The sequence below is a fragment of the Helianthus annuus genome, chromosome 3 (genome assembly GCF_002127325.2).
Source record: "Helianthus annuus cultivar XRQ/B chromosome 3, HanXRQr2.0-SUNRISE, whole genome shotgun sequence".
Lineage (NCBI taxonomy): Eukaryota > Viridiplantae > Streptophyta > Magnoliopsida > Asterales > Asteraceae > Helianthus > Helianthus annuus.
This window is the reverse complement of record NC_035435.2, coordinates 128,258,355-128,280,610: the sequence shown is the minus strand read 5'-3', so window position 1 is coordinate 128,280,610 and position 22,256 is coordinate 128,258,355. Positions and strand designations below refer to the sequence as shown.

General features: G+C 37.5%; 2 protein-coding genes across 2 annotated transcripts; both read left to right on the top strand.

The window, feature by feature from the left end:
• The first annotated feature begins 348 nt into the window (after window positions 1-348).
• LOC110886830 lies at window positions 349-1,891 on the top strand. Its single transcript, XM_022134679.2, has 2 exons — window positions 349-843; window positions 1,316-1,891. Exons 1-2 carry the CDS (start codon window positions 589-591, stop codon window positions 1,580-1,582), a joined length of 522 nt encoding a protein of 173 aa, XP_021990371.1. The 5' UTR covers window positions 349-588; the 3' UTR covers window positions 1,583-1,891.
• Window positions 1,892-15,233: 13,342 nt separating this feature from the next.
• LOC110886829 lies at window positions 15,234-16,742 on the top strand. The gene is made up of 2 exons (XM_022134678.2): window positions 15,234-15,652; window positions 16,183-16,742. Exons 1-2 carry the CDS (start codon window positions 15,398-15,400, stop codon window positions 16,447-16,449), a joined length of 522 nt encoding a protein of 173 aa, XP_021990370.1. The 5' UTR covers window positions 15,234-15,397; the 3' UTR covers window positions 16,450-16,742.
• The last annotated feature ends 5,514 nt before the right edge of the window (window positions 16,743-22,256 follow it).

The window sequence follows — 22,256 nt, the reverse complement described above, 5'->3', positions numbered from 1 at the left end:
GATTGGTGACGAAAATCGCACTATAATGTAGTGATTATTGAGATAGAAAGTGAAGAAATGGTTGAAGATGGTGGGTTTTGATGTTACTAGTAAGAAGAAGGAAGAAGAAAATGATAAGATTGACTAAAATACCATTCCTCTTTATTTTAAATTTTGCCACATGTCCTAATCCTATTGCTTCATATCCTTTCTAGCTAAAATAATCTTTCTATTTGATCCCCACCCGTTTGGAGAAATTATATGCAGTTTTGAAAAAAAATAATAATAAACTTTATTGTATTTTGTTTTTTACAAAAATACTAGACACCACATATTACTTTGGCATTTAATTTTGCAACAATTCAAGCCCACATGGCCCACTTGCACCCTCCAATCATCATCATCATCATCATCTCTATTCACAGCTTTCAAGACAAGTTTCAAGATCTCATACCATATGTTGGCTCATAAGTTCAGTGGCAACTGCAAGACACTTGGTGCAACCCTTTATAAACCCCTTCGCTATTAATACAACCAACATAGTCAAAATAAACAACACCTTCCCCTCCTACAACTAACTTTGATCTACACTAATACTACAACAAAACCATGTCTACTTGTTATTCTAATCTTCCTTCCCCGGTTCAAAATCACGATATCATGATCGATGAACCATCGAACGACCAAAAAGACTTGCTCTCAAGTCATGGTTTCATCGAGAATGGGTCCTTGCCAACTTTGATGAGCGGAAAATATGAAGAAGATGATACTGAAGATGAAGAAAGTGAGTTTAAGATGGGACGGTTGATTAGGCAAGCATCTCTCAACTCTTCACATATGTCTACTCCTCAACAAACCACTAAGGTACATATCATCTTCAAATATTTTCTATCTTTGTTGTACTGTTAATATTCAAGTCAGTCTAATAAGTATTCTTGAATATAGAAAAGATGTCACTGCGCTTTCATGATAAACATAAGACCATCATAACGTATATCAAAAACACCTAAAAACATGCCTAGTCAGCTACCACATCAGAAAAACACTTATTCTTTAAAAACATCAAAAACCCACCCAATAAGGAAACCGAAAAACGCTGCCACATCAACATCACCTTTTACATCCCATCATCTGCCACATACCCCACCTTCTCTTCGGTTTTTTCATGTTTGTGAGGAAATATGGATGTGAAAAATGAACCCAAATAATGGAGTCCACAATAGATAAAAATGAATAAGGCGGAAAAATGAGAAAAAATGAAGGCTAAAAATGCCTTATTGTGAATGCTCTAATATGTGATGGTAGCTTTTAATGATTAAAATGATTTCTTATGCAGCTTATGAGAGCAAGCTCGAGTTTCCCGCGATACTTGTCACAAAACCCGAAAACAAATCAAGAAAAGGTTATGAACATGAGGAAAGTGGAAAGCATGAACGAGAGAAACAGAAACAAAAGTTCCATGAAGTTAGGGAAGAACATAAATGGTGGTGCACCAACAATCCCAGCTGGAGGATGGGGTGATAAGGGTTCATCAGAAGACATGAAGGCACAGATCAAGTTCTGGGCTAGAGCAGTGGCTTTCAATCTGCATCAAGAGTGTTAAAAACCAAAACGACTAGACCAACATGTTGATAGTTATAAGTTTGGTCCGGTTAATGTATGAATACAACGCTAACTAAAATCTTTTTGTCCTGATATTTCGGGTTATATAATGTAACATCCTTCTATACCGACCGTGGACAATACAAATATTGAGTTCATGAGAGGACTAGTACTAGGATGAATTACCTTCAATGATGTCTGTATTCAAAACAATGAACTTTTTGTAGGCAAAACAAACAATAATGATTGTTGTGAGAGGCCGAAATTTACAAGATATCTTTTGGTTTCTTTTTAATGATATTTATTAATATATCAAACATGGTATGGTTGATGAGTTAAAGTATATATATTAACAAAGATGCCTGATGCATCAATAAAATCTATACATATAATAAAATAAACCACTTTGAGTACACTTGTCATCATATTAGGCCATGTCTTATGGATAATTATTTATACTATCTATTAAAGGTGCTTAAAGGCTGACCTCACTTTGCATATGTGTCATCTTATTAGATATGCCACATTGGCTTCGCTGACATCATAATTCCGATTTATATTAATCAACCATAGAGCAACACGTGATACAAGGTAACTAGTGACTCAGGTTTGTTTATCAATCTATCTCTTTGAACATGGGACCAACCATCTCTCTCCTTGGTCCAGAAATGTGGAAGCCTTTGTAGTATGTGTAGGGCCATATAGATGAGATATATGCATAGGTAATGTTTCCATCAAATGCAAATATATGAAACCTTTAAAACTATTCAAAAGTTTTTGTTTGAACCACAAGTTGATAATATTGAAATTTTTATGTATTCTTAAAACATTGTACAAGTTTGAAATATTTATTATTTGAAAACATCCAAAAGATCATAAATGCGCTGATGCACTACAAATGAAAATAATACATAGAATATATCAGTTGCATCAATACATTTATGAATTTGCCAACTTTATTTACAAAAGTATATTGATTGAATTTTTTTGGAAGTTACAGCTTTTATGATTTGAGTTCAAAATTTTAGTTAGTTTTTTAAAGTTAATTAATAATACTATTTAGAGGTCTATTTGATCTCATTTCTATAGACGTTTATTGATGATATAGCGCTATAATTTACTAATTTATTATGCGTGGTTTTATACAGAAATAGAACTCGGCGTTTTGGTTAACGTGAACGTGTTTGTTGAGCTTGCATTTGGGTGTGTGTGTGTTTTTTGTGGGGGGGGGGGGGGTGTCACTAATTGAACCAAGGTGCCTATGTAGATAGTCGTTATTTAGGAAGGGTTGTGATTGTTAACGAAGCAACGTGGATGCCCTAATGTAACGACAAGTTTTCCACTTAATATGTGAACAAAACTGATGTTTTGTTTGTGAAGAATGGTGCTAATATGACATGAGTTGATGTGACACCAACAGGGATTTGGCATGCAAGCAGGGTACTTGATTCGTGGTGTATTCCCCGCATAGGAGAATGGACAAAGAAGAATTTGAGGCTTGCGGGAATGGAGCTAATGTGAAGGTTGAATGGTGGAATGGACACCACATAGGAGATCTGGGAATGGATTGGGGATCAAGGACTTCCACATGTATAACACATAAACTTATAATTTCAGCCTTTCAGGAGATAAACCGCGTAGTCAAAACTCTCTTTCTCTTATGTTTTGTTTGTGTGTTTGGTTGTTTTGATGCAAACATGATTTCTAGTTTAATTGTCTTGATAATAAATATCTATATCTGATTATCTGAAACATAGAAGAAATGAGCAAATTTGTAAACTTGTTGAAATTACAAAAGTGGAAAAGAAATATGGGTGGCTCAACCAGGAACTTATCCTCCCCACCACCTGACCCATTTTATATCACAAAGATACCAATTTTTTTTTGTCATTTCTAATTTACATAATTGAGTGTTTATCAATTATATCAAACATATTTTTAATAATAAAAATACCAAATAACACAATGATATATTTGGTTATTTGGATTTATTACATAATTGCAAATCATTATGCTACAATAATTGTCTAGTTTGGTATAATAATGCAATTTAAGCAGGGTAATACTAGATTGTTGTCCATAAACGAAGACTCGAGCACATGGGTGGTTTTCTGTCAACACCCAATCCCTTTATTCCCTCCTTAACACCTCATACCAATCTACGTTGCCAATTGCCACCTCAACTTATGGGTGTTATCTATACTTTTGTATGTATATAGACAGTGGTGAAGATTCATCAAAGGTTTTGGGGGGCTGAAAGTCATGGACTCATGGGATTCATTTTTTTTCCTATTATTATGTTTCGGGTTGGATATTCGATTCGGGTCAGGTCAAATAATAATAACTCCAAATAAAAGTACATAATCTTTATTCATTCAAATTCAAATGAGGCGTTCTTACACACACAAAAAAAAAACGCTAAATATTGTTTAACAAAAACAAAGACCAAATATTTTTAATGATGCGAGATAAATGTTAAGTACCTGAACAAAGAATTACAACTCAGCCCAACGATCTTTAAGATAAATGGTAAGTACCTTTAAGACCTTTAAGATAAAAAAAACCCTCAACTTTGATTTATATATAAAGTAGTAACAAACTTTACTTAAAGTTTAGCCTGTTCTTCACATTTTTTTAACATGTATAAATATTTTTGACAATAAACTTGGTAGGGGCGGGGGCGGACCTATATAATTTTAAAATTTTCGAATGAAAAATCGGAAATATTATACTTCTAACCGAAACATTTAGGGGCATATAAGGAAGACAAAAAAGTAATTTTATAAAAAGTTAAAAGTTTAAGTAATTAGCATTCAAATCGTCTAATCTCTTGAAATTTTTACATTTTTCCATCCCACATTGGATAAGAAAGAAACTTTGGTAAGAGCCCTTTGCTCTCGTAAAGAATTCATCAATTTCATTGTTCTTTTTTTTTCCCACATTGATAATGAAATAAAAATGGAGGTATCACCTACTCTATAAAAGCAAGACAAAGTAAGCTTTTGCAAGAGTTAATAATTTGTTTACATACTTGGTCGTTTGTCTAAGTAATTTTTATTTTTTTCATTTTAAGTTATATGTTTGGCAATTATGATAAAATTAGTTGTAATTTTTAGCCAAATTTAGTCAAGTGAGCCAACTAAATTTTAATCAAGTCAAATTTGAGTTTAAGAATCCAGCATGATTTTAAATTCCACCTGACTTAAGCTAGCTTGGTATGAAGTATTAGGCTCGCTTGGGTTCGGCTCAGCCATTAAGTGTTGTGTTTATCGTCGCATTGTGCAAACACCCTTCTAGTTATTAATAATGCATATTAATAATACTAGGTTAAAAATATCGTGTATAACACAGGTTGTAAAACTTGACTATATTTTTATAGTTTTGAAATCGAACAGTTTGCAAGAGATGTTTACTAGAGATAAGAGATAAGACGAAGAGTAAATTAAATTGAACAATTTAAGTAACGATTTTTTTTCATTTTTTAGGGATAACTTGTTATTAAGACATGTGATACCATGAAAACCGGGTTGGTTCAGGTACAAATCATATTTATCCTACAAACCGTAAGAACAAATCCTAGCACTTAAAAAAAGTTAAATTAGCACATACCAAAACAATACATACATAAAAGTAGCACTTTTGAATTATATTAGCACATAAAAATTAATCAAGATAATTGATTTTAGCACATATTTGAATGATATCAGCACTTTTATTAATCAGCACATTCAAAACAAAAGGAAGATCCAAATAAAGAACTAATTGCTTGTTAGCATATTTATAGATAATTCAATATAATTGATATTATTTAGAATATGATTTTATCAGATCTCTATAATTAATTGAATGCCACGTGACACTTTGTAAATGGTTCTTACAGTTTGTATGCAAAATTTGGTTTGTAATTGATCCTACTCCAACCTTTCCCTTCAAATTCTCAAATATTAGATAGAGGAACACGTGGCACATAAATATTTTTTATTTATTATATACTACAGATACAGATACATGTATATATATAGTCATATAGATATCCATGTTTATACAACTAATTTTAAATAGACAACAGTAAAAAAACTTAGAAATTTTCATATATACTTCAATTGTTAGGCTGTAGGGTATGGTTTGAAGGTGGTAAGGGCTTCATTGCGTCACATATGCGCTACGACAACGAGTAGGCTCTATTGACTCTTCTCAATAGCTAGTATGGTATGGAATGGATTCCTCTCTTTTATATTCTCACCAATGACGCCCCCTCATATTTAATACCTCACACACACAAGATCTCGCTATTGTTCGCCATTTCTTTGATTGGCATACAATACCATCCCCCAATAGCAGTATGGTACGATGGATGGGAACTATCATTAGATAAAATACTGAGGTGGTATGGGCAATGGTGCCCCATATCTTGTAGCCTTATGGGTCATGCTAATTACACACGCCAAAAATAATTTTCACACCCCTAAGCGCCGCGCTATGGCCAAAGCGGGGCGCTTAGGTTGACAAAAGTTGATACGAGGTTTGACTGACTGACTGACATGCAGAGACATAAAGGTGATACGAGGTTTCAGTTGTCCCGTGAACCCTAAGCGCCGCGCTTTGGCCATAGCGCGGCGCTTCGACCCCAAATGCTCACTTTAAATCCCTGCTCAGACTCGACATTCATCATTCGATTTGTTTTTTGTCGATTTTCTTTGCTCTATTAGTTACATGTATTGAAAAAACGATGTCGTGGTTAAGCAACTATCTTTTCGGTCAATATTCTGATGAGTCAGTTGTTCCTGATTCTTACGAGGGGACCGCTATTTCTGACTCGTTTGAGAAACCGGTGTCGTCCAACTTGAGGGAGACAGAGGTTGTATCTGGCATTCGTTATCGTGATAACACGGTGAAGCTGGATTTGAATACCCCTATGGAGGACCCTTACGCACAACAAGGTTATTCGAATTTCGGTTACGGTGGCGAGTATAGCTTTGTACAGCAGGAGTGTTATCCAAACGACAGTTACGGTTGTCAACAGAGCTTACAAGGTTATTCGAATTTCGGTTACGGTGGCGAGCAAAGCTTTGTACAGCAGGAGTGTTATCCAAACCAGAGTTACGGTTGTGAACAGAGCTTTGAACATCAAGTCTATTCGAACCTTGGTGACGATGGTGAGCCGGAGGATGTGTCTGTTGACGAGGAAGGTTGTTACCCGGTTACATTTTCGTTTGATACAACGCAGACCTTTTCGTCACGTAAAGAGTTGGTGCGTTGGGTACAAGACACGGCAAAAGACAATGGTTACCTCATTGTGACTAAGAGGTCGAATAAAAGAGGAGAGAATTACAAGATTTGGTTTCAATGTACTTTTGGTGGGGAGCATAAGAGTATAGCTACACAGAGGAAAACGGGTAGCAAGAAAATAGGCTGCCCGTTCGAGATGATCGGGTTTTCGGAATCATCCGGAAGTGTTTGGAGGATCGAGGTGACGAAGGCGAAGCATAACCACACTCCAATTGAAAACTTCGAGGGTAACGCGTATGCGAGAAGGCTTTCTTCGGAGGACAAAAAACTGGTTAAGGAGTTGGCATAGCAAGATATTCCAAACCAAAGTATCTGGCGAACGCTGACAAAAAACAATCCGGCTAGAAAGCTTATTCCGAAAGATATACACAACGCTGTTCAGAAGATCAACGCCGAAAAAAATGTCGGTAAGTCTCCGATGCAAAAACTTGAAAACATTCTTATCGAAAAAAATTACACTTATTACATGCGCACGAATGAGATATCGAACGAAGTTGAAGACGTCTTCTTTATTCACGAAAAATCATTCACTATGTGGTGTGCCTTCCCGCATGTGCTAATGATTGACGCCACCTACAAAACGAACATGTACAACCTGCCATTTGTTCAGGTCGTAGGCATGACGTCGACAAACAAATCGTTTACGGCTGCTTGTGCGGTAATTTCCGCTGAGAAGTCAGAGAACTACCTATGGGTGTTGCAGAGGATCAAGTCTATGCTGGCAGGATGTATGGAACCGCACGTGATTTTAACAGACAGGGATTTTGCGCTAATGAACGTGTGTGAACAAGTTTTTCCAAAAGCGCATAAGTATCTTTGTCGGTTCCATATTCAACAAAATATTAATAAGAACAGCAAGAAGAAATTCTCTGACAAGGAGTGGAAAGAATTCGTACGTACATTTTGGACATTGTGCGAGTCTACGACCGAGGAAATATACATGTATAACTTGGAAAACCTTGAAGCACAGCTGAAAGAAGATGACCGTGAACGTGAGTATTTCTTACATAATTATGTTCAAATTTTATATAATAACAAAAACTGACTATTTACGTTTTTTAATTTTAGAGGTTTTTGATTATTTGAAGAAATCCTGGTTGGATCCGTACCGTGAAAAGTTTGTATCTTGCTGGATTAACAAAACTATCAACTTTCACCAAACTACGACCAACAGGGTTGAGGGCATGCATGCAACATTAAAAAGTCACTTTCCAAGTCATCGCAACACACTGGATAAACTTGTACTATATGTTGATCATGTTGTTGATAGACAATACGCCGAGATTAGAAGTAGCTTTGAAACAAGCCTCCGAAAAGTGATGACGCACCACAAGAATCAGCCCATGCTTGCATATATTCTCAGAAAGGTTTCAATATATGCGATTGAGCTTTTGAGTATGGAACTAAAACGTAAGGAAGACGGGTTGAGAGCCTACGGTGCAAGCTGTGGTTGCCAACTTTTTACTAGTTGTGGTTTGCCATGTGCCTGTCGTTTGGAAAAGATGGAAAATAACGGTAATTAATATTTTTGACCTTTCTCGGTATGATTTTGCCACCTAATTTGTTTTCATCCACAGGTCAGCAAATCCGGATCACACACATAGACATGTTCTGGAAGAAGCTTGATTTCAAGCCTGCAAGGAATAACATAGAGGATATCGATGTAGACGCGGAATTTGAAAAATTGAAACAACAGATCGATCCAATACCCCCTCAAGTGAAAAGGAGCTTCTTTGAAAAGTTTCAGCAAATCCTCAATCCAGGGAACAATAACAAAAAACCTCCTGCTGTTCTGAAGAAAACTCGTGGTCGCCCAACATTGAAAACGCAGGAAGAAAGAAAGGTTGAAACCGCTAGAAAAAGCTCTTACATTCCGTCAGAAGAAACTTGGGTCGAGGCCTCAGACGATCTTCCCCGTCACAGCTCGTACATATCACCCGAAGATTCTAGAAGAGAAAAGAATACCAAACCGCTCAACCTACACCCTGATTTCCTGATGATCAAGCTCGGTCCTAAGACGGATATAGCGATCCGCAACTACGCATCTCAGATTCCCAAAGTGATCCATCCATACATCGTTAGAATAAAGGACGTGAAACCAGATGGTCATTGTGGGTTTCGATCGGTGGCTGTTGGGTTAGGAGTGAAACAAAATTCATATTTGATGATCCGGAAACAACTTCTAAAGGAGTTACGTATGAAAGAATCGCTTTGGAGGCAGGTTTTCGATCCGGAAAACATAGGACATTATGATGCGCTGGTTACACGGATCGATTTCAAGGGGGTGGGACGAGCAGGTATCGAAAATTACATGACGATGCCTGAGACAGGGTTTCTTATTGCCCAACGATACGGTGTGATTGTTCACACCTTCGACATTCGTGGGAGCGATACAATTTTCCCTCTGCTGGGCGGGCCAAACGAAGCTGAGCAACCTCCCCTGGTGGTTGCGGTTGTGTTTGTCGACAATGGGCATTTCATACATGTAGAGCTTGGAGGTTGTTATCCAATGCCTCCCCCAAACCTACTCTGGAGAGCGAACAGAACAGAGCGCGCAGCAGCCTGGCATACATTATACATGGATCAGATCAACGCGTACGAAATGCTTACGTATCGTCCCCCTGACCTTAATCTAACCCCATATGTTCACGATGTGTCTTAAATGTGTTTAATAAAAATCACGTTTGTGTTTGTTCAATATATGCGTTACATCACGTTAAAAACCGAATGTCACCGACACGACCCAATCAGATTCAATACGCACTTGTACGACCCAAAATGACAATATACATCATAATACTACAATTAGTGAAAAAATACGTCATGTTCATGTACGGTAGGCGGCTGATACACATAACACTTATCACAGGAGTACTTGTGCTTTCAAACCAAAATGATACGAAATAACGGAATAAGACATCACACGTAACCGATTTGATCCGGAACTTGCAGTATAGTCCATATATATTAAAAAATGATGTATAATGGAAAAAACGTAAAATTTAGACTATTTATCGACGCGTTTATGAATTTAAAACAATTTTAAAAAATTTAAAAAAGGCCCAAAACGCCCTGCTATGGCCATAACGCTGCGTTTTGGACACCAAAGCGCCGCGCTATGGCCATAGCGGGGCGCTTCGGTCCGTCGTTATACCTGAAGCGGGGCAGCTTCTCCCCCACTTCACCCAAAAACAAAAAACACACACATAAGGTGCGATTTCACACACTAGAGCCGAATTTCGATTTTTTCAAGCTTTCAACCGCTAAAAGGTAAGATCGAACACCCTTAATCGTTTCGGTATAACCTACATGTTGATTATTGTGTTGATTGGGGCCTTAATCGATCGGGGCTGGTTCTGTTCTTCAAAATGAAGAACCAAAGCGCCGCGCCGAGGCCAAAGCGGGGTGCTTTGGTTCATGTTTATTTTTTTTAATTTGTTATTTGTTTAATTATTATTATTTGTTTAATATTATTTGTTTATTAATATTTGTTTAATATTATTATTTGTTTATCAATATTTGTTTAATATTATTATTTGTTTAATATTATTTGTTTATTTAATATTATTATTTGTTTATTTAATATTATTATTTGTTTATTTAATATTATTATTTTTTATTTAATATTATTATTTGTTTATTTAATATTATTATTTGTTTAATATTATTTGTTTATTTAATATTATTTGTTTATTTAATAATATTATTTGTTTAATATTATTTGTTTATTTAATATTATTATTTGTTTATTTAATATTATTATTTGTTTAATATTATTTGTTTATTTAATATTATATTTTCAACGTGCAGGGATGGATTCCTCCGATGACGAGATTGAGCATATGGAGGCTGAGGGAGAGGTGGGGGACGAGGGAGATCCGACATGTCCGTACCTGCAGTTTCCGCAGGGGTCACGGGCGAGGGGGAGATGCGCTAGGTTGCACACCATAGAGATTGGGGAACATGTAGGGATAGACTGGGAGCTGCTGACTACCTTGGGAGAGGTCGAGCGGGCGCGTGATATAGTTGGACTAGATACTCCTTGGTCGCGCCTATTTGAGTTAGCGATGGAGGACTCGTACCCTGAGCTTACGATCGAGTTTCTTTCTACGTTTACATACGCGCCGCATCCGGCGGATTACATGGAGGACCCGAATTTTCCAGTCCACGAGGTTACATTCCGTCTCGCCGGTCAGGAGTTTCAGATGAGTGTGCGAGAGTTTGCTGTCGTTACAGGTTTGTACACAGAGCCTGAGCTTGATACTGATTTATATACGCAGGCGGTTACGATGATGGACAGGCAGACGCTTATCAGTTTCTGGAGGGCCATTTCCAGGGCTCCCTTTGGGAAATCCTGGCAAAAGGCCACCACCATTAGAGACCCCTTGTACCGATACCTGCACCATGTTATCGCGTCAACTATCGTGCCGCGGGGTTCCAGCAAGGAGAAGGTCAACCTCAGTGACCTTTTCTTTCTATACTGCCTACTACGCCGCCAGCCCTGCGATCTAGCAGTCAGCCTGGCTGATTACTTTTCTACAGCATACCACCGGCAGCTCCGCGGGCAGCTGCACACTGGCTCATACATCACCGCCATTGCACGCTCGCTAGGGATCGTGCCCGAGCATGATCCGCTGCTGTCCGATCCGGTCCCGACATCCAGGTTGGGCCGCGCGTCAGTATCTAGCATGCAGATCACCCGTACCTTTGATGTCGGTCTGAGGTTCAGGGGTGCTGACGGGCTGATTTGGCAGCCGGAGGTGTTGCCGGAGGTCATCCCGGTTGTTATTGAGGTGAGGCCTGGAGTGTTAGCCCCTCCTGATGTTCAGCAGGCCGCTCGGCAGGCTCAGCTACAGGCTCTGGGCATCGATCAGCCTCAGGCTCAGCCTATATTCGAGGATCCAGCGCAGGAGGAGCAGGTCGAGGAGATCCCGATACCACCAGTTCAGCCAGCTCCTGAGCCGCCACAGTACCCGCAGCACGTTTACGCTGACCTGCCTCTGGCAGCGCGTGAGGTGGCTCGGGACTTCGACCGGCGCCTCAGACGTCAGGGCGCACGCATTAACTGGATCGTCGAGACGCTCGTTGCTCTACGAGAGCTCGCTGGGTTGCCTCCACTTCCCCTCCCACCGTCCCCACCGCACGAGGATTAGTACCTTAGTTTGTTTGTTTAGTGTTTTGTTATGTATTATGTACTCAGTTGTACCTTTTTGTTTTGTATTGTATGTACAAACTGATATAAATATATATATTGCAGTTAATCTTCTATTTACATCACGTTGGTTTTGGATTGTTTACGTTTAATTGTTATGGCTTTCTGTACATTTTATTTAACGTGTTCGTTTTAATTTAACAAAATAAAAAACGTTAAGAACTTATATTATACACATTCTATAAAAATAATGACGTAATGACGTAATTATAAAACAACTATGAATTATATGTAATAAAACTAAAATAAAAATTTTTTCCTCCAAAAATCTCTACCAAACTAATTCAACCAAAAATCCCTACCAAACTAACCAACATCAACCCCAACCAATCTGTTTAAAATGCACATCCAAAGCGCCCGCTATGGCCAAAGCGGGGCGCTTTGGTCTTGGTCAACAGACAAGGACTGACTTTTGTCAGTCCTTGTCTGTTGTCAGTCCTTGTCTGTTGACCAAGACCAAAGCGCCCCGCTTTGGCCATAGCGCGGCACTTTGGATGTGCAAAAAGACAAAAGGCGTGTGCGAATAGACCAGGCCAGCCTTATAGGTAAAATGTTATGTAACCAATACCATTTCTCTTTCACAAACCTTAATATATTTCCGCCGACAGATATGATGTGACCTTTTAGGTAGTGTTTGGTATGCAGGAAAGAGAGGCGTAATGGAATGGACCATTACGAGGGAATGAAGAAAATGATGTTTGATTAGTCAATGAAATGGAATCACCCATTACATAAGGTATTCCATTCCCTCAAAATATTCCAGCCTCCGCCCACATTTTTTTCATTCCATCCCCTCTTGCACCCTTCATTAACAACACAACAAGCCACCACTGTCGTCACCGCCCACCATCACTACCCAGCACCGCCGCCACAGCCCACCGGTCACCGCCACTCGCAACCCGCCACCACCTCTGCTGTCGCCACCACCCACCACCACCACCTCTGTCGCCACACTACAACCCCGGAACTGTAATAGATTAGTGACTTTTGAGTGGCATTTGTAAGAGTCCTTACAACACCAATTATTGTTTTTGTCTTCATATTTTGACCACAAATGTTTTGATCCTTACACTTTTACTCACCTCAAATTTTATTAGTTTTTTTACCAATTAAATTTTTACCCCTGAATTTTAATAAATTTAATTCTGATAAAGTTATTTTTATCCTTTTTAAACCGCTTTACACTACAACCCCTGAACTCTAATAGCGTTACCGCTCTAAATTTTAAACGAATGTCCGTTACGTTATTATAATTTTTTTCATGTTATATCTTTTTTATATAGTTTCAATTAGTATTGGTGGTACACGTTATTTATGTTTATCTACGTTTCGACATTAATTTTCATAACGTTATTGTTTTAAACGTTATACTACATATTAAAAAGCAATGTTTAGGTGGTTGTGTGTTCGGAGGAAGTGGTGCTATAGCTGAAGAGTCTTGACAGTATAATTCTTTTGGGGTGTGAGCGGCCGAAGGATGGTTAACAATGGGAGGCAGTGGCGGAGTTTGTAGAATTTGAGATCCTGTTAATGTTATTTAGACTATATAATTATTCTAATCCATATTATCATATTTTTCCTAGCAACATGTGAGTCATCATCAATTTATAAGTTGGAATTATGAATGGCATCACTCGGATATATTTGTATTTAGTTTTGAGTTTCATAATAGTTATGTTAGTGTATTAGAAATCTCAAACTAAAACATAAATGTTATTAATAACCAAGTTCTTAATTAGTTTAGTTATTTTTACTTTCTAAAAATGTTGGTTCCCCATCACAACACGCAAATAGAAACAACCTAGCATGTATAATTTGCAAGATTTAAACCTTTGCACTTTTAAATAAGGAGGAAGTACTTTACCACAATAATGTCCCTTGCGGACAAAAATAGTCGGTTTCCATATATTCATTTGCCAAGAAATTACAGGGACAAAAATAGTCGGGTTCCATATATTCATTTGCCAAGAAATTACATATTAAAAGATTTTTATAAATTCAAGGAGTTAATTACTGTTTTCGTCCATGTGTTTTATCAAAAATCACTATTTCAGTCCATTAGTTTAAAAAATGCGATTTCAGTCCATGTGGTTTCACTTTCGTAACCATTTCAGTCCACCTCCGTTAACCTCATCCATTTATTCTGTTAAGTACATGTGAATTGACCATTATTAATAAAAAACAAAAAGACATCTAAATGAGTTAATTACTGTTTTCGTCCCCGTGGTTTGTCAAAAATCACTATTTCAGTCCATTAGTTTAAAAATTGTGATTTCAGTCCCTATGGTTTCACTTTCGTAATCATTTTAGTCCAGTCTCCGACATCACAACCCACACTCTTAATGCCCGGCGACCCATTACCCCACCCCAATTAATATATTCCTAGCAACATCAATTAACATAATAACTATGGAAAATAATGCTTACCTGGACATTTTCTCATTCTAAAATCCAAAATTAAAATTTTGGAACCATATATGTAAAAATAGTGCTAGATTTCTACTTCTACTGAAGCCATGGTGGGTCGAACCCTACAATCCAATTTAAGTCCATATGTCATACAACAATAAAATCATATAAGTCCATATTTAATTAACACAAGGGTAATTTAGGTATTTCATAAAAACTTAACGGTAAAATAGACGATGTTAGGAGACTGGACTGAAATGGTTACGAAAGTGAAACCACAGGAACTGAAATAGTGATTTTTGACAAATCACAGGGACGAAAAGAGTAATTAACTCATTTAGATATCTTTTTTGTATTTTATTAATAAGGGCATTATGGTCAATTCATGTGTACTTAACAGAATAAATGGATGGGGTTAACGGAGATGGACTGAAATGGTTACGAAAGTGAAACCACAGGGACTGAAATCGCAATTTTTAAACTAATGTACCGAAATAGTGATTTTTGATAAACCACAGGGACGAAAACAGTAATTAACTCTAAATTCAAGTAAAAGTTTGGAGAAATTATATGCAGTTTTGAAAAAAATAAATAAATTAACTTTATTGTATTTTTTTTTACAAAAATATTAGACACCACATATTACTTGGCATTTAATTTTGCAACAATTCAAGCCCACATGGCCCACTTGCACCCTCCAATCATCATCATCATCATCATCTCTATTCACAGCTTTCACGACAAGTTTCAAGATCTCATACCATATGTTGGCTCATAAGTTCAGTGGCAACTGCAATACACTTGGTGCAACCCTTTATAAACCCCTTCGCTATTAATACAACCAACATAGTGAAAATAAACAACACCTTCCCCTCCTACAACAAACTTTAATACTACAACAAAACCATGTCTACATGTTATTCTAATCTTCCTTCCCCAGTTCAGAATCACGATATCTTGATCGATGAACCATCGAACGACCAAAAAGACTTGTTCTCAAGTCATGGTTTCATCGAGAATGGGTCCGTGCCAACCTTGATGAGCGGAAAATACGAAGAAGATGATACTGAAGATGAAGAAAGTGAGTTCAAGATGGGACGGTTGATTAGGCAAGCATCTCTCAACTCTTCACATATGTCTACTCCTCAACAAACCACCAAGGTACATATCATCTTCAATTGTTTTCTATCTTTGTTGTAATGTTAATATTCAAGTCAGTCTAATAAGTATGAATTATCTTGCATATATTTACCCTCCAAATATTCTTGAATATAGAAAAGATGTCACTGCACTTTCATGATAAACATAAGACCATCTACAATAACGTATATCAAAAACAACTAAAAACATGTCTAGTCAGCTGTCACATCAGAAAAAACACTCATTCTTTAAAAACATTAAAAACTCACCCAATAAGGAAACTAAAAAACGATGCCACATGACCATCACCTTTTACATCAAAAACCCCCTCCCAGCCCCATCATCTGCCACATACCTCACCTTTTCTTCAGTTTTTTCATGTTTGTGAGGAAAAATGGATGTGAAAAATGAACCCAAATAATGGAGTCCATAATAGATAAAAATGAATAAGGCGGAAAAATGAGAAAAAAGTTGAAGGCTAAAAATGCCTTATTGTGAATGCTCTAATATGTGATGGCAGCTTTTATTGATTAAATTGATTTCTTATGCAGCTTATGAGGGCAAGCTCGAGTTTCCCGCGATACTTGTCACAAAACTCGAAAACAAATCAAGAAAAGGTTATGAACATGAGGAAAGTGGAAAGCATGAACGAGAGAAACAGAAACAAAAGTTCCATGAAGTTAGGGAAGAACATAAATGGTGGTGCACCAACAATCCCAGCTGGAGGATGGGGTGATAAGGGTTCATCAGAAGACATGAAGGCACAGATCAAGTTCTGGGCTAGAGCAGTGGCTTTCAATCTGCATCAAGAGTGTTAAAAAGCAAAACGACTAGACCAACATGTTGATAGTTATAAGTTTGGTCCGGTTAATGTATGAATACGACGCTAACTAAAATCTTTTTTCCTGATATTTCGGGTTATTTAATGTAACATCCTTCTATATCGACCGTGGACAATACAAATATTGAGTTCATGAGAGGACTAGTACTAGGATGAATTACCTTCAATGAAGTCTGTATTCAAAACAATGAACTTTTTGTAGACAAAACGAACAATATTGATTGTTGTGAGAGGCCGAAATTTACGAGATATCTTTTGGTTTCTTTTTAATGATATTTATTAATATATCAAACATGGTATGGTTGATGAGTTAAAGTATATATTAACAAGATGCGTGATGCATCAATAAAATTTGACGATATACAAATCTACCTTCTAAAATCCACATTACATATATTGAACTATTGAAGTTTAATCGCGAGCATCAACTCATTTTTATCACCGCACCTTTTATATTTAACCTACTATCCAACTATCTTTTATTTGTAAATCTATATCATTTACTAGATAGAGTAAATTATGTTTTTAGCCCGTGTGGTTATATCATGTTTACTATATTAGCCCAAAAAAAGAATTTTTAACGTATCTGCCCCCCATAGTCCCTATAACTAATCATTTTGGCCCCTAAGTCTAACCAAACCCCCAGAGTATTAATTCGCACATGACTTGCACATTACGTCTAAAATTGTCATTTCCCCTCCCCCTTTTATGACTTTATAAATAAAACCCTAGATTTTTTTTTTCACTTGATCTTCTTCCTGATTTCATCTTCTTGGTGATTTCTTTCAAAACCCTAAGCCATCATGTAGGAAACAAACAGGTTTTTTCAAAGTAATTTTGGGAAATTCTTTGGGTACCCAAACAATGGAAGCTCACAAAAATCCCGCCTTTTCACAAGATTCCACTAAAGATTTTATAAAAAAAGATAACAAGATCGAAACCCACAAGAGAAATTCAAGAAAGTTGAAGAATGAGTAAGAAATGAAGCATCTTTAGAAATCTTGTAAAACATTCCGTTTTTAAGAATGCTCTGTTTTTGTTAGATCATATTAATTGGGGATTTTTAAGTATGATTGGGGTATTTGCTCAACTAGGGTTTCAAGGTGAGGGTTTCTTGCTTTCCAAAATTTAGATTAGGGTGAATTTTAGGTATGATGCAGATTGTTCTTGGAGTGTTAGTTATAATTGTAAGTGTTTCGAGGTTTTCATAGGCTGGATTCTTCACTCAAATGAGGATATATGCAAGCGGTTATATGGGGTTAAGGATGTTTACGAAGAGTTTGATCTCTGAAGCTGTTCTTGATCAGGCAAGTGATTATGGTCCAGATTAGGTTTTTAACTACTTTTTTATCAGGCTAGTGATTATGGTCTAGATTAGTTGTTTGGTTAGACTTAGGGGGCAAAATGGTTAATTATTGGGACCATGAGGGTAAATATGTTACAAATTCTTGTTTTGGGCTAATATAGTAAAAGTGATATAACCACAGGGGTCAAAAACGCAATTTACTCTACTAGATATTTGAACGTGGTGTAATTGATATGACCAAAACAGGTTGTTATAATCTTCCTTTGACAAAAACTTTTACTTTTCATTTTCATTTAACATATGGATCTATGAACTGAATAATTTCTCAATCAAATTATCTATATATTAATAGACCAAGCCAATGAATAGTGATTGGTCTATTAAGAAGTTGCCGCGTGACAATTTTTTAATAGTTCATGTTTATAATGGTTCATTGAATTGTAGATTAATTAATTATTATCTATATATTATCTAGAGTAAACTGCCATTTTGGTCCCTGTGGTTTGGGCACTTTTGCCATTTTAGTCTAAATCTCAAACTTTTTAAATCTGGGTCCCTGTGGTTTCACTTTTATTGCCATTTTAGTCCAAAATTCAAAAACCCCCTTTTTTGTCTGTTGCATCCTACCTGTTTTGTCTTTTTGTGCAGGGGCATTTTTGTCCAACTTATTTTTATTCAACATATTAATAATTAATAAGATAAATTAAATATATTTATTTCATTTATACCCCTTATTTTAACATACATATCATCATCATCTTCCCCATTTACAGTTCATCTTTCCCCTAAATAAACCCTAACCCACAAAAATCAAAGCAGACCATCCTCTCCAAAAAAAACCCTAATCCCACAATGAAAGATACAAAAAGGCAAGCAAGAAGTCAAAGAACACAATGGGAGCAGATCATACAAAATGGGAGCAGATGACTACACGCCACAACACACATTCATCTTCATACAAAATGGGAGCAGATGAGCACGCTAACTAATTTTGACTGAAACTAAACCCGAATCTTGAACCGAAGCATGACTCGAGCAAAGAAAGAAGTCAGAGAACACAATCACCACCACCGTGTCTGTTATTGCTGCCGCGGCTCCGGCTGCCGTCGACCACCGTGTCTGTTGCCGGAACTCTGTCGGAAATAAAGAACGCCGGTGATTGCAGCTACCGCCGCTGTTGCCGTGCACCACCACAACTCCGCTGCCACTCTCTCTCTAAATCTGTTCTCTCTCTAAAACAGAGCACACAATAATAGAGCATCCATGGCAACCAAAGGCTTCGTATTGATTGGAGGCGGAAGATCGGTAAGATTGGAACTCGAACCAGACTGCGGCGAGATTCGAACTCGAACCAGACTGCGGCGGAAGATCGGTAAGATTGGAGGCACCGGAATCAGGAGTGGAGATCTGATTGAGAGCATGGGTTGGGGCGGCGATGGCTGGACAGTGGTGGTTGGGTGTTTAGTTAGGGTTAGAGTGGTGGCTCTGTGTAGATCAGTTCGGTGAAGACTGAGGTGGCAGTGGATGGTTGTGGTGGTGGTGGGAGGTAGGAGATGGTGGTGGTGGTAGATGAAGGTTGAGATAAAGCTGTGTGTGTTAATAGAGAGAGAGAGAGAGAGAAATAGTTGACCGATTAATCTGCAATCAGAAAATCAGAAGAGGGAAAGAAGAAAAAGGGTGGGGGTGGGGTGGGGTGGGGTGGGTAGTTGGGCAGGCAAAATGACCCTTCAGAAAAGGACAAAAAACAGGTTGCAACAGTGAAAAATTGGGTTTTTTGAATTTTGGACTAAAATGGCAACAAAATGCAAACCACAGGGACCCAGATGTAATAAGTTTGAGATTTGGACCAAAAGTGGCAAAATTGCCCAAACCACAGGGACCAAAATGACAGTTTACTCTATTATCTATATAATAATAGACCAAGCCAATGAATAGTGATTGGTCTGTTAAGAAGTTGCCGCGTGACAACTTTTTAGTAGTTCATGTTTATAATGGTTCATTGAATTGTAGATTAATTAATTACTGTATTAAAAACATAAAAAAGCACACCCATTGCACGAAGCTCTGCAGGCACGGAATCCGAGGAAGTCAGGGCCAACTTGGACCAGATGTCATATTCTTTTTTGAAAGGTAAGGAACGACGTGTCAACCATCGTGACACCAGACGTTATGGCAATGAATAGTGATTGGTCTATTAAGAAGTTGCCGCGTGGCAACTTCTTAATAGTTCATGTTTATAATGGTTCATTTAATTGTAGATTAATTAATTAATGTATTAAAAATATAAAAAAGCACACCCGCTATGCACGGAATCCGAGGAAGTCAGGGGCCATCTTGGACCAGATGTACATATTCTTGTTTGAACGGCAAGGAACGACGTGCCAACCATCGTGACACCGGACGTTGTGGCCAAGGTCGACTACTCGATCGCCGCCAGTTCCTTGGCTCTTTCAGATGCACGGAAACCCGACCTCCACCCGCCCGAAGGTATGACAGTGGAATAATCGGTAAAACCTCGTCTCCCATCCAAGACGAACCGACGCCACTCGTATTCGCCCTTCACCTGGATGACGCAGAAAATAATGGGGAGAGTGGGAGTCGAACCTGAGTCACAAGGAACACTAAGTTTTTCCCCAACCACTCCACCACTTCCTCATTCACTAGATGTATATATTCTAATCTAACATTTTTTGCAATAAACGATTTTTATGAATCAAATGTGTGTACTTCAAATCATATGAAAATAATCTTAATTTTTTTTCTGAGATTCATACCTTTATATTTAATCCGGTTTTGACCATCGTTTGACTTTATTCGGATCAAATAAAATCCGATCCGGTTTAAAAAAAATTCTATTTGTGCACCTCTAGTTTTGTGGGTTCGGTTAGGCAAGGGAGTTTTACGCATCGGTTTCAAAGGGGTTTCCCTTTACATCTCTACATATGCTCCATAACCAACTTTGATGTGGTGAATATTTAGATGTTGGATCAGTTCTGTATAATCATAATGGAAAACATGAAAACATACCTGTTACAGCAGACAGTGCAGTGGAGAATCCAGTCAGAGAAGACGATATCAAGTTCGACATGTTTGTCAGTGTGATCTGGTTCCTCCTTAGGGTGCTGACTGATGATGGTGATGATGAAAACCGAAAAGGGTATAGGCTATGGAGAGAGAGAGGCGATATTGATGTTATGCTTATTAGGTTATGTCTAAGTGTGTAACCTTTTAACCTCCACATAAGTCTCCTTATATAAGAACCCAAGAGGAAACCTAATTAGTTAATAAGGGTAATATGGTCCATCAACAATTACCAACTAATTATTTAATAGGTTATTATATATTTTGATCTATATTATGTAAATGATTATAATGGCTACTAGATTAAATATTAAACATAATATATTTAATCTTACATTCTCCCACTTAGCCGAGTAATCATTTACTATGAGTATTAGATAAGCCTGATCAGGAGTTAACACTCATTTTAGCCTTAAACAAGTACTATAGCAGAGAAATACAGCCGTTGAATCATTATGCGACTCAGGACCCCCATTAGTCATACTATAGCCTTAATATAAAACCTAATCGTCATGATCAAAATACGCATAAGCCCTTTGTTTGATTTGTAACTTTATTTGTCTATATGCCATTATACCGGTTGAACATATTCTAAGAGACATACAAAATCAAACTGAGGAAATTTCATTAATCATAAACATAAGCTAGTACAATATGCTTAAATAAGGTCTTTACTAAATCCCATATTCCGAACATGTTCTTCGTAAACCTTAGAAGGGAGAACTATAGTTATCGGATCCGCAAGCATATCTTTAGTACTAATATACTCGATACAAAGATTATTTTCCTCAACTCGTTCATGTACGAACATATATTTTGTATCGAGATATAAACCAGCTCCAGTCGAACTGTTACTGTTTGAGAAACTAACGACATCTGAATTATCACAGTAAAGCTTCAATGGTCTAGAAATGGAACTAACGATTTTGAGTCAAGTGATCAGATTTCTAAGCAACATTCCATGACAGGTTGCGTTATAAACAGCAATGTATTCTGCCATCATTGTGGAAGTTGTGGTCAACTGTTGTTTATGACTCTTCCAAGAGATAGGGCCGCCTGCTAACATAAAGATATAGCCCGAAGTGGATTTCTTGTCATCATTGCATTTAGCAAAGTCAGAATCAGAATAGCCCACCACTTCTAAATGATCACTTCTTCTATAAGTCAGTTTATAGTCTTTCATCCCTTGCAGATATCGAAGTACCTTCTTAGCTGCTTTCCAGTGATCTAGGCCAGGATTAGTCTGATAACGGCCTAGCATTCCAGCAATATAAGCGATATCTGGGCTAGTACAGACTTGAGCATACGTCAGGCTCCCGACTACTGACGCATAAGGTATCTGGCTCATTTGCTTCTTCTCAACCTCTGCTGTCGGATACTGGAATGAACCGAAAACA